This window comes from Littorina saxatilis, linkage group LG5 (assembly GCF_037325665.1).
Source record: "Littorina saxatilis isolate snail1 linkage group LG5, US_GU_Lsax_2.0, whole genome shotgun sequence".
NCBI lineage: Eukaryota > Metazoa > Mollusca > Gastropoda > Littorinimorpha > Littorinidae > Littorina > Littorina saxatilis.
In genome coordinates, this window is record NC_090249.1 from 3,491,753 (window position 1) to 3,506,291 (window position 14,539).

General features: G+C 43.5%; 1 protein-coding gene across 1 annotated transcript in view; it reads right to left on the minus strand.

Annotated features, from left to right (window-relative positions):
* Positions 1-2,577: 2,577 nt before the first annotated feature.
* The window catches only part of LOC138966090 (QRFP-like peptide receptor), a 112,242-nt gene continuing 100,280 nt past the window's right edge, over positions 2,578-14,539 (minus strand). Inside the window, exons 3-7 of the mRNA XM_070338173.1 lie at positions 11,514-11,609; positions 8,466-8,644; positions 7,014-7,277; positions 5,890-6,156; positions 2,578-5,035 (exon numbers count right to left, since the gene is read on the minus strand). Coding sequence (XP_070194274.1) covers positions 4,907-5,035; positions 5,890-6,156; positions 7,014-7,277; positions 8,466-8,644; positions 11,514-11,609 — 935 coding nt within the window. The 3' untranslated portion in view covers positions 2,578-4,906. The remainder of the gene's footprint in view (positions 5,036-5,889; positions 6,157-7,013; positions 7,278-8,465; positions 8,645-11,513; positions 11,610-14,539) is intronic.

A 14,539-nucleotide genomic window follows, 5' to 3' on the forward strand; every position in this document is an offset into this window, starting at 1 on the left:
TACTGATGTGTGTGTGTGTGTGTGTGTGTGTGTGTGTGTGTGTGTGTGTGTGTGTGTGTGTGTGTGTGACGTGTGTGTATGTGTGTGTGTGTGTGTGTGTGTGTGTGCATGTGTGTGTGTGTGTGCCTGTGTCTGTCTGTCTGTGTTTGTGCGTTTATGTACGTGTGTCTGCTTAATATGTTATCCTGTACTCATGGCATATCCTTGGCCTTGCTCGATCCTTCAGGGGAACAAACCCCGTAGACTCGCCTCGAGATCCCGTGTAGTTTTCTTCATGCAGTTATGTACCCTGTTGGTAGTTCAAATGCTAGCCAGGTTCTGGTGTCTGAGAGACACCCTCCCTTACGGGTGCGAAACTTATTTCGCGACGCGCCCGGCGCTCATGAAAAAACTGGCTATTATAGAGTGCAGGGCGCTCAAAATAGCTCTGGGACTCTCCCAACAAGCGAGTAAGAGTCGAGTCTACAGCGAGTGTGGGTGGCTGCCCCTTGTGGATGAGATAAAACTCCGTTCAGCTCAGTATGCTGTCAGAGCCCACGCGGTAGAGAACTCTGCCTGCGAGGTCCTGACTGACTTTTTTCCTCAGCACCAAAATTATGAGGCCAACACCAAACATAGCACTCAACTCTTGGCCAAAACGCTACCCTTATCCGACACAGTAAACCGCATTCTAGCCGATAGCGGGGTGAAGGTCAATGAGCTGGCCAGGGTCCCCCCGCCCTCCTACCCGCCTTGGCTTGAGGAAACCCCTACTATCATATACGACAGTGAAGATAATACTACCAAAAAAGATAACCCCGTCTACCTAGCTACTGTTACAAAAGAAACCCTAAACTACAAATTCTCGGAGCATTTAAAAGTCTTTACTGACGGATCCAAATTTGCAGACGGCAGCGTTGGCTGCGCCTTTGTGATCCCAGATCTCAAAATCTCAAGGAAATATACTCTTAATAAAGACATCTCCATCTTCTCAGCCGAGCTATTTGCCTTGCTCATGGCATGCACTTTTATAAATGACCTCCCAGTCACACCGCGTGCGGTAGTTTTCTGCTCTGACTCGCGCTCTTCATTACAAGCTCTGCATCGAAACACATCAAATCGGGCAGAGCTACAAAGAGAAATCCTCTTTATATGTCACCAGTTAATCTCATCCGGCACATCCGTATCATTTCTCTGGGTCCCCTCTCACGTAGGGGTCCGGGGAAATGAACTGGCGGATGTCGCTGCCAAAGAAGCGGCAGAATCTAGCCCAGCTAACACTAACATCGGCTACTCAGTAACCGAGTTCTACAGTAAAATCCGTAAACTCATTCGAAGTCAGTACGTAACATCTCTGTCCTATCAACCCATTGATATGAACGATCTACACCCCGATCTCCCAACAAACCTCCTCACTATCTTCAGACGCCTCCGTGCCGGCGGCTGCCGCTTCCATATCTTTAACAAGTCCTGCCATTGTGGAGAACCCTATTCATTTCAACACATTTTCGCTCCATGCGCTACAAATAGAATTACCTTTAAACCCTTATATGACCATATGCAGCTCCATGGTCTGAGTCCCCAGGATTATTTGCGCAGTAGCAGTTCTCTAGGCTGGTCACACAGCTTGCTGCTGTGCCGACTGGTCAGGGACTCGGACATGGGGCTGTGGGTATAACTAAGCCCAGATTATCACATCAGCGTGTTTCAGTTTGAGGTCGAGTGGCTCCCGCCATCCCTCCTGATTTTAGCGACTAGCCTCTAGACAACATATCCTCACCCAAGGCCCACTAGTCGCCAAACTGTACATATTGTTTTTATTACCACGGCCTTCGTGGCTTACATCTTAATCCTTTTATTTGTAAAAAGTTTTGAGATTTATTGTTCGTGTTCCTCTTACTTGCTCATCTATTTGGTTTTATTGGTGATCCTGAAAGGTTCCACTTTTTAACTCGATTTGAATTAAAAAAAAATCATTTTACAAACCCGTTATTCAAGATATAGAACACAGACTTATAATTCTTACCAAGAAACATCTTAACTACTTTTCATTTTAACAAATTCCACAGAGCATTATCAACTCAACCCCACCCCCTGCCCTCCTCTCCTTATTTTTTGTTTCTTTCTTTCCTCTTTTTGAAAGCGGACAAACACTCAAGTCCTTAATGGCTCAAAACCGTAGGACTTTTAATATTAATTTTAACGTGTCTGAGAGAAACAGGCCAACAACAGTGATAGAGACTGGCAAAGAAGGATAAATGCACATAAAAACGGACAGAAGCAGACAAGCGTACACGCATTGTATTCCAACACGCACACTCGCGTGCATATAGTGTTCGTACGACCACGCCTACAAACACACACATATACACATATGCTCGCGCTTGCAGACGCACACACACACACACACACACACACACACACACACACACACACACACACACACACACACCCACACACATACACACACACCCACACACACACACATGCACGCTCGCACAAACACACACACACACACACACACACACACACACACACACACACACACACACACTGCTATTAATAAACACAAAACACACACAAAAAGACCAATGACGGCATTCTTTCTATTTATTGCTGTTTTCTTCAAGCAAAAGTAACAAAAACATACAATGTTTAGCAGATCATCAAAGTTAATGACTGTAATAACAAACAACACAAAATGTACCATATTATATTTCTCAAATTTAACACACAACATCTCTCATACCATGATGCCATTATCAAAGATTTTCTCTGCTAAAACAAACAGATGCTTCCCCGCCAGAAATGTACACATTAACCGAGGATACAGCATGACTTCACTTCTTTGTCTCTGTTAATCTAGGGAGAAAATATCCAGCGATATTTCTCCGCAGGCCTAAAGTTCGACCATGACCTAGGCAAAAAAGCAGCAGCACCAGCTATGACTTAATCGAAGATCAGCTAGTGGTTTTTTTGTTTGTTTGTTTGCTTATTGCCCAGCCGACCACGAAGGGCCATATCAGGGCGGTGCTGCTTTGACATTTAACACACAAGACAGAAGTCGCAGCACAGGCTTCATGTCTCACCCAGTCACATTATTCTGACACCGGACCAACCAGTCCGAGCACTAACCCATAATGCCAGACGCCAGGCGGAGCAGCCACTAGATTGCCAATTTTAAAGTCTTAGGTATGACCCGGCCGGGGTTCGAACCCACGACCTCCCGATCACGGAGCGCACGCCTTACCACTAGGCCAACCGTGCCGGTAGCTAGTGTTTGTTTTTCTGAATAAACACTGTCACATCGGACAGTGATAGCAGTATCTGTTCTAAAACTGTCAAATCTGAATAAAAAATAAAGATTATGTGACAGGCTCAGATAATTTCAACAACAGTAAATTGGCCTCACTTAATATTCCATGTTATTGTTCCGGAGACGAGATTCTCGACCATTCGCTCATTACAAAAGATACAACCAAGCGTACAGATGTGATTGAAAGATGCATATAATTATATATTCTGTAGAGTAAGGCTAAATTAAGTATAAGCATCCCATACAAAAAAAAACCTTCAAATTCAACATGTTATTCGACGGTATTCGCGAAACTAAAAATGGAGAAAAAAAGCTGTTCTTACTATGTGAAATATAAACCGTCTATTGTCCTCTCCACCATTATATGCTTTACAACATGTATACTCCGTTAGCAATAGGGATAGACATGACAACAGAAAAACAACAGGATGAAAACAGCATCACAATCGGTAAGCACGTCTTATCTGATTTTCTCTGTCAACAAAAAGGCCTGAGGGTTCTGAATTCTTATAACAATGCTATAGGTAGCGTCGTTCGACATGAACTGTGTCAGATCCATATGGCACACAAACTTATACAGAAATAGTCTCACAGTCAACAGTATTCAGTTTTATCAATCGACTTCATTCAGCTGCGATGGTCCCTGACGCCATTCACGATGTGATGAACGCAATGACGTTTTAAGGACACATAACTGAGATCTACGTTTCCTCCGTTGCGACCTGCTGAAGGGAGTCCGCAGCTTGCTCACTGACGTCATTTCTTGAGGGAAAACTCCCGATTTAGTCCCCTGTGAGCTTCGTCATCACGCTGAATGAATCTCTTAAGGAGATGTGAGGCACTAAAATCACCAAAATTAAACTTGGAGAATACATGGAATAACTTAGTTTTCTGGGTAGTTATTGAAGTGACTTATGAAAAGAAATGAAATATATGTGAATACTACAGGACATAGGTATGGAAACTGGCTTAAACAGCGCCATATTGGATTTCTAGGAAACGGTTTTACAGCAACATCATACATCAGAAATGCTTAATATTTGGCACAAAGATACATGTGACTTTTATCTACAATCATATAGAACGAGTTTTTTGAGAAAAGACTTCAGTTGAATGCATATTAATTTTTGAAATAAGGATTAATGAATATGCGGTTAGAAATGGATGAATCCTTATTACAAAAACTAATATAAATTCAACAGTAGTCTTTAGTAAAAATATCGTTCTATATGATTGTAGATAAAAGTCATGTGTATCTTTGTGCCAAATATCATGCATTTGTGATGTATGATCTCGCTGTAAAACCGTTTCCTAGAAATCCAATATGGTGGCCGTTTCCATAGCAACGGCAATCTGTGTTCATTGATATTTACAAATTGTTAATTTCATTGTTATAAGTCACTTTAATAACTACCAAGAAAACTAGGTTATTCCATGTATTCTCCAAGTTTAATTTTAGTGCCACACATCGCCTTAATGTCCACTCTTCTTTCAGAAAGTGACATCAATTTAGCGGGGACATTTTGGGATGTTTTTGAATCAGCATGACCATTGACGTCATTTTTTAGTCTGTAGGGTTATGACGCACATGTTGACGTCATTTCACACACGTCACACAGCGTTGACCTGGTCGCGTTTGAGAGGTCGTGGGTCGTGCCTGCTGCCCCTGTGTGACGCTGTCGATGTCCTCATTGACCCCTGCAGCTGTGTCCGTTCTGTTTGACCTCTGGTCAGTGTGCCCTGAAAATGAACACAAAACGTGTTTACAAAAATGTGGACACTTTCTCATGTAAAATCAAGCTGTTTAGTGTATGCTGTCGAGAAATGAATCTCCTTTTTACAGCAATGACAGGGAACGCTTTTTGTTCCCAGTACATCCCACTTTCTCTCTGTCTGTACGTTGGTGGTGTTACCTGTGTATGAATGTATGTAAATGTGTAAATCAGAGTAGTTCCTCATCGGGGGAGGGCCGGATTTAAAAAAAAAATGTGTACGCAGCACGGTTCAATCAATCAATCAATCAATGAGTCTTATATCGCCCATATTCCGTGGGTACAGTTCTAGGCGCTCTGCAGTGATGCCGTGTGAGATGAAATTTTATACGGCCAGTAGATTGCAGCCATTTCGGCGCATATTTACCTTTCACGGCCTATTATTCCAAGTCACACGGGTATAGGTAGACAATTATCAACTGTGCCTAAGCAATTTTGCCAGGAAAGACCCTTTTGTCAATCGTGGGATCTTTAACGTGCACACCCTATGTAGTGTACACGGGGGGAGGTTCGGACACCGAAGAGAGTCTGCACACAAAGTTGACTCTGTGAAATAAATTTCCGCCGATCCTGGGATCGAACTCACGCTGACAGCGGCCAACTGAATACAAATCCAGCGCGCTACCAACTGAGCTATATCCCCGCCCCAGTTCACAGTAGAACACATATGATTCTACCCCCATTTTTAAGACCTCCAGAACTCTGAGAAATTCTGGTCTTAAAATGGGGGTTACATTTACAGAGGTTCTGAACAGAAAGCCTGAGAAGACAAGGATGCCAGAGTCTTAAATTGGGGGTCTGAAAAAGGGGATTCCAATGTACCTTTCTGAAGAGCCCATTGCACTGGCATCGCAGAACGCGGAGCACGATCCGCTGGAAGCCGCGGTGCATGAGACAGTACAGCACGGGGTTCTGCGCCGAGTTGGAGTGTCCGAGCAGCACGGTGAATGGATAGAGGGGGATGAGGTCAGCCGACATGGAGGGGTCAAAGTTGAGGCAGAGGTTGATGATGTAGTAGGGAAGCCAGCAGGCGGCGAAGAGAACAGAGAGGATGATCATCATCAACGCCAGGCGACGTCTCGTCAGCACCTGCAATGGTAATAAGCTGCTTAAATACTCTGATATACAGTTCTTCGCAGGACAGGAAGACACGGTGGACAGACGGAAGTAGGTGACGTGACAACATCGAACGAAGGAACACGACCTCATATGCAAAACATCGTTCTATGGCTCCAGTATACACGATTGCTTTACATTTTTCGCAACAGTATCGACCTGGTTATTCCAATGCACAAGACATCAGTACCCCGATATGTATTAGGTGGCTCTGTAGTAAAAGAAACCCGGTCGTACAACCCAACTCTCTCAAAGAAAAATGTGCCTGAACCTTCGAAGATCTTTAGTTCACCACACATGTAACTAACTAACTAACTAACTAACTAACTAACTAATTAACAAATTAACAAATTAACTAACCAACTAACTATAACTAACTAACTAACTAACTAACTGACTAACTAACCCGTCTGACTCACTGACTGACTAACCAACGAACTAAGCTCAACTGAACAAACAAATAAGCAAACAAACTTACTTAATAACTATAACTAACTAACTGTCTCACCAACCAGCTGCCTGACTAAATGACTAATTGACTGACAGATTAACTGATTAACTGATTGACTCACTGTCTGATTGACTGACTGACTGACTATAAACAACCAATAAACAACCCAACGAACCAAACAGCAAAGGAATCTTACCTGTTTACTCTCATTGGCAACATAGGAGTTTTGCCTGGACAGTGCCTGGTCTTTTTTGCCCACAACGTAGAGCCGATACGCGCGTACAGGAATACGGCAAGCTTGCCAGGTAACTATAACTAACGAACTAACCCTCCGACCAGCCAATCAATATTTAGGAACCAACTAATTGAAGAATCTTACCTGTTTACTCTCATTGGCAACATAGGAGTTTTGCCTGGACAGTGCCTGGTCTTTGGCCCACAACGTAGTGCCGATACGCGCGTACAGGAATACGGTGAGCGAGCCCGGCACGACGTAGACCAGGCAGAGGAACACGATATCGTAGACCTTACGACTGTAGACACTCGGCCAGGCCTCGGTGCAGTACTGGAGGGACACCTCGGGCATCTGGGTGGCCACGATGTTCAGCGCCAGGTGGTTGATGCCAAGGTTGTGGCGCTCCACCTGCAAGTACAGGAATGTGTGAATACTGTGAGGGTGAACATGTGTGAATACTGTGAGGGTGATAATGTGTGAATACTGTGAGGGCGATAATGTGTGAATACTGTGAGGGTGATAATGTGTGAATACTGTGAGGGTGATAATGTGTGAATACTGTGAGGGTGATAATGTGTGAATACTGTGAGGGTGATAATGTGTGAATACTGTGAGGGTGATAATGTGTGAATACTGTGAGGGTGATAATGTGTGAATACTGTGAGGGTGATAATGTGTGAATACTGTGAGGGCGATAATGTGTGAATACTGTGAGGGTGATAATGTGTGAATACTGTGAGGGTGATAATGTGTGAATACTGTGAGGGTGATAATGTGTGAATACTGTGAGGGTGATAATGTGTGAATACTGTGAGGGTGATAATGTGTGAATACTGTGAGGGTGATAATGTGTGAATACTGTGAGGGTGATAATGTGTGAATACTGTGAGGGTGAACATGTGTGTGTCGTTCAGCCTTGATTGTTGAACATGCAGAACGTAAGCATAATTAGGATTGCGCTGATCATGATGCGTTTTCCATACGAGCCGAGTCAGAACCAAACATATATAGGTCTATACGTGGGATGTCTGAGTAACGTCTCACAGTTTAGCTGCAGATCCAAAACATTGATGACGGCAGCTCATGAACTGCACTGTACGCTCACTTTGCAAACGACAAGGAGTGTTGGGATGGCAACGAACAACGCCCAGACTGAAGCCACGTGATGACGATGAGCTGTTTGACACGTCGCAAGGTGAAGATCTGTCTGTTCTGTATGGGATAGCTGACCCACCCCCCACCCCCACCCCCATCTCCCGCCCCCTCCCCCCACCCCACCCCATCCCAGGTCTTCATGTACTCACCCTTCGCACAACGAGAAGAGGAATGAAGAGAACGGCGGCCAGAAGCCATGTGATGACGATGAGTTACTTGACCCGTCGCACGGTGAAGATCTGCCTGTTCTTTATGGAATGACTGACCCCATACCACACGCCCCAACAATTACACACACACACACACACACACACACACACACACACACACACACATACACACACACACGCACACACACACACACACACATACACACACACACACACACACACACACACACACACACACACACACTCACTATGATTGATAATTTTTACTTACCCTGCGAACAACCAAAAGAGGTATGACGAGAACAGCGGCCAGTAGCCAGGTGATGACGATGAGCTGCTTGACACGCCGCACAGTGAAGATCTGCCTGTTCTTCATGGGGTGACGGATAGCGAAGTAGCGATCAAAGGCCATGCACACGATGGTCAGCACACTGGCCACGATGCTGATACCTGCACGTGCAACACAGGCGTTAGAAATACACAAAAATCGTTACCTGTTTCCCCCGAAAGCGGCGTATGGCTGCCTTGATAGCGGGGTGAAAACGGTCTTACACGTAAAAACCCACTCGTGCAAAAATATGAGTGAACGTGGGAGTTTCAGCGCATGAACGACGAAGAAGAAGAAGAAGAAGAAGAAGTTTTGTGTTTCATGTAGTTTCATATTCTTTTCGCTGTTAAATTCTCCTTCTTCTTTCTCTTCAAGTGTGTACGTGTGTGTACGTGTGTGTGTGAGTATGTATGTGCGTGTGTGTGTGTGTGTGTGTGTGTGTGTGTGTGTGTGCGTGCGTGCGTGTGTGTGTGTGTGTGTGTGTGTGTGTGTGTGTGTGTGTGTGTGTGTGTGTGTGTGTGTGTGTGTGTGCGTGTGTGTGTTGAAGTAAGCGCTCTAAATACATACGACATATGCAATATAATACGTTACGGGTATAAATGCATACGATATATGCAATAGAATACGTTACGGGTATAAATGCATACGACATATGCAATAGAATACGTTACGGGTATAAATGCATACGACATATGCAATAGAATACGTTACGGGTATAAATGCATACGACATATGCAATAGAATACGTTACGGGTATAAATACATACGACATATGCAATATAATACGTTACGGGTATAAATGCTTGCAGAAAATGAAACCCTTACGTTATTTTATGAGGATGAAAGTCGCCTGCTCAACTCAATGCTTGTTATTCTCTCAGGTGCCAGGAGATTGGTTCCACGTAAGTCTCACTTACTCTATTGCACAAGGAGTACGACTACACTTAGACGTAAATTCCTGACCCAAGACTGTCTCATATTGCTCTACAGGGTACAGAGTTATGTGTGGGGTATGGAACAGAGACATCATACATCAACAATAGTATTACCTTAAAATAAGTGCTTAAACGTCAAGTTAATCAAATGTTAGATGCTGTGTTAATTTGGTCATCTGAGAGTAGGAGTTGCCTTGTACAGCCTGTATTATTTCTGCGTTGCTTTATTGTTTTCACCCATGCCAGCAATGGGACTTGCTCCAAATGCCCGGATTCCGGATTTGATATCAATTTATCATTCTAAAGGGTTTCGTCTTCTACACCCCATGTGTAACCGTAACATTGGAAAAACGTGCAACATTATGATGAATAGATACACAGGTACGTATTTACAAACACACGCTCGTTCACCACCCCCCCCCCCCTAAACACTTACACACAGACACACACACACCCACACGCACACACACACACACACACACACACACACACACACACACACACACACACACACACACACACGCACGCACACGCACACACGCACACACACACACACACACACACAAACACACAGACATGCATCACCACTCCACATCAAAAGCCTCCACTCTCATGTAAACAGCTCGACATGACAGGAAAAATAATGGTAGCGCAAAACAGTTTTAGCCGGACCATTAATTCTCTTGTGTCTGGTGATCCACTTTGTAAATAAACAGATTTCCGTGTCGTTTTTAATAAGCGTAAACAGCCGCTCTCTGAGCACGTACGGAACGCAGATTAATTATCCTTTCAAGTCTTCGCCTCAGGGGAGACATGAAAAAGGATGAAAAGGGTTTGTTTGTTTGTTTGTTTGTTTGCTTAACGCCCAGCCGACCACGAAGGGCCATATCAGAGCGGTATGAAAAAGATGAATGCTGACATTCTCTGGTTAATAAATGGCTGTGGCTGTTGGCAGTTGGTCGGCTCAAGCGCGGATGTTGACGACGTCAAATAACGATTTGTCTGGTGAAGCGCCACGTGGGTGTTTGACCAGATGTTACTGTTGTATGACTTATAATTTTACCTTTTAACGTGCTTAACTTTGCGCTCAGAAAATGTGATTATGTGAAAACTTGCACGCAACCTAGCCTCAACGATGCACTCACTACGTGCAATTACGCGCATACGTCTCTCGAAACGCAAGCAGATAGAACAAGAAATTCCTCCGAGGTAGGAAAAACACCCCCGTTGGTCAAAGGGAAATAACCATTCTCACTGCCACCAACTGAGAAGGTTATTTCCCTTTGACCATTAATATGTCCCTCTATAAGTCCTTGTAGAATCTTAATCCACCAATAACTCCCTAACCGTGTGTTTGACTGGTCCCAATTTTTGTAAGGACCGTCTCAGGAATGTATCGAACCTGTTCACCAAGTTTGGTGACGATCGGTCCGTTCATTCTTGAGATCTATATGCGAACACAAACACACAAACACAAACAAACAAACAAACACATCGACCGAATCCTATACACACCCCTATACCGGGGGTGTAAAGACGGGCGGGGAAAAAGACATACACACAGACGTACATATACATACACACAGACACACACGTACGCGGATGCTCTCACGCATACACACACGCACGCACGTACGCAGGCACACGTAGTGTAATGTAATGCATTGCATTGTATCGTATCGTAACGTATTGTAACGTATCGTACCGTGTCGTGTCGTGTCGTGTCGTGTCGTGTCGTGTCGTGTCGTATCGTATCGTAATGTATCGTACTGTACCATACCGTGTCGTGTCGTGTCGTGTCGTGTGTCGTGTCGTGTCGTATCGTGTCGTGTCGTGTCGTGTCGTGTCGTATCGTATCGTATCGTATCGTAACGTATCGTAACGTATTGTACCGTATCGTATCGTATCGTATCGTATCGTATCGTATCGTATCGTATCGTATCGTATCGTATCGTGTCGTATCGTATCGTATCGTAACGTATCGTATCGTATCGTATCGTATCGTATTGTATCGTATCGTGTCGTGTCGTGTCGTGTCGTATTGTATTGTCCTCACCTTGCAGGTATCCAGTAGCCTTGCACATGGCGTCACCAAACACCCACACCTGGTACACGTAGCGAGCCGCCATGATGGGGATACAGAACAGCGCCACTGAAACACACACAGGTAAGGTACAAATATAAAAAAAATAGATTGCTCACGTTTCAAAATTCAGAATCAAACACCAAGAATTATAGGTTATGGGAACGTTTAATTATTGACAAAACCTTGTTATTGTAAAAAAAATTCTGTCAATAACTACGTACGCGTTTCAATAATCGCATGGAACGTTTAAATATTGACAAAACCTTGTTATTATAACTTTTTGTTTCGTCAATAACCTCACGTTCCAATATCCTACAATTCTTTATTTTTTTATATTCATTCAGATAAGGTACAGACATGTAGAAAACAAGAACAAAAGAGAACAAGAATTTATTTCGCCATATTATAGTACCTACAACATCTATTGGTAATCATCTTGGCGTGGGTAACAGTCATTCACGCATACACGTATTCTTTACGAATGCAATACAATGATAAACAACAACAAAGAGTCCAATTGGCATTGTGTAAGCTAAGGTAAAGTAGGCACGTATACGATATTCTTGGGAATTGTATCGCTACCGGTAAGTTACCTGACTTGGTTTGGAGACATGCGTGTGTGTGTGTGTGTGTGTGTGTGTGTGTGTGTGTGTGTGTGTGTGTGTGTGTGTGTGTGTGTGTGTGTGTGTGTGTGATATATCATATTATGTAAGACAGCCCAATCTTGGACCTTCGGCATTACATTATGGTATGAATATCATTTGACCAGTAGAAAAATGACCCCGTATAGGGTATAATGTAAAACATTGACATCAGGTAATAACGGTAATAAAATAATCAGCAAAGAAAGAGAGAGACTGAGAGAGAGAGACAGACAGACAGACAGACAGACAGACAGACAGACAGACATGCATTGCCATCAGGTAACAGTAATCAAATAATCAGCAAAGAGAAAGACAGAGAGAGAGAGAGAGAGAGAGAGAGAGAGAGAGAGGGGGGGGGAGGGGGAGAGACAGACAGACAGACAGACAACAGACAGACAGAGAGACAGACAGACATGCATTGCTATCAAGTAACGGTAATCAAATAATCAGCAAAGAGAGACAGACAGAGAGAGACAGACAGACAGACAGACAGACAGACAGACAGACAGACAGACAGACAGACAGACAGACAGACAGACATGCATTGCCATCAGGTAACGGTAATCAAATAATCAGCAAAGAGAGAGACAGAGAGAGAGAGAGAGAGGGGGGGAGAGACAGACAGACAGACATACAGACAACAGACAGACAGACAAACAGACAACAGACAGACAAACAAATAGACAGACAGACAGACAACAGACAGACAGACAGACAGACAACAGACAACAGACAGACAGACAGACAGACAGACAGACAGACAGACAGACAACAGACAGACAGACAAACTGACAGACAGACAAACAGACAGACAGACAGAGACAGAGGGAGAGAAAGAGAGAGAGAGAACAGAGAGACACACACTGAGAAAGACAGACAGACAGAGAGAGGTATGTACTATCTGGTGCGGTTCAAACACGTCCATTTTTTGTCCAGTTGTTGAACCGTTTTCTTCCTTTCTGCCAATAAAAAGATGTCTCTTGTCAACTCTGCCTATATATAGTGCACCTCAACGATCTCAGTGCACTGCATAGCAAGTTGAACCTACACCAAAAGGTGCGTATACGTAGGAAGCAGAACACCCAGCGGTGAAATCCATTTTGATTAACCCGAGCTTGCACTTCATTATCGAAAGTAATCGCTGGCATGGCCACGATAGAAAGTGTACTTGATTAAATAGAGATTGTCTTTCTTTTCATCGTTCTAAAATGCTCTCAAACCAAGATATATTCCTGTGTAATGCACGTGGTTGATATACACATCTGATGTCTTATGTCGAAGTCTTGCATGGGTGGTGACGGTGGTAGGGCGGTGAGGAGAAGGGTGGTTAATATCAAGCAATCAAAAGCATTCATTGTTTTAATCACTAAGACTTTCTTGCAAAAGAAATCAAAGTCAACCGTGAACCAATTCGAAAGCTTCTGGTCTTTTAACATCAGTTAAATAGCTTCTAGTGTAAACTCGGTCAATCGGAAATTAGTCTGAACTTGAAATTTTCCCATGACTACAGACGTTTTCTCGAAGATCAGACGTACACAATTTTTCAAGGGAGGTAATTTTAACAGTTCCAGACGTCTAAGCCGGAAGCGGAAACGACCCCTGCTGGTTGTAAATGGCCGACATAGCACCTTCATCCGTTTGAGACAAATGATGAATTTCTCGGGTCGCGATTTCGTTGACTTTAATTGAGACCTTTAGAATTGGAAATAAATGTCAAGAGGAGCCAGTGTGCAATGACACAAAGCAACTATATACTCAGGATGTTGTGGTCGTCTTATTTAACAGATATATCGCTCTTGGTTCTATAGACAAATTGTTCTACTTGCTATTAAATATAATTGAACTGTGTTGATTTCCCGTTCAAAATTGCTAGGACATATGCGAATATTCTTCAATGTTGCATACTGCCCGTCAATATAAGATGTTTGATGGGTTGTTGACAGACCAGCTTTTTTGTCGGTCAGAGGGGGAGCATATTGTCTTTTGTTTCATATTTATTTATGCACAGTTCTGTAGGTTCATCTCGGTATTCCACCCCCTCGGCTTTCTGTTGTAAATATTAAGCTGAGTGATCGAACGTGGAAGCTACGTTTGGTCAAAGGTCACAGAAGATTTGCGTCGTGCAGCGAAGGAAAGAATCGCGATCTTGTTTCCGACTCAGTAGGCTACCTCTTTGTTTTTCATTAGACCTGTCATTCTGCTTGCTCGGCTTTGTTAGATGTTTGCATATATCTTGTTGCTATTTTCTTTGCTTTTATTATTGTTTCTTATTTGTGCTTCGTTTATCGATACAACGTCTTTTTTTGCACGGGTCAAAATGTGTGTGTCAGGGGTCGTTTTACTTGAACTTGA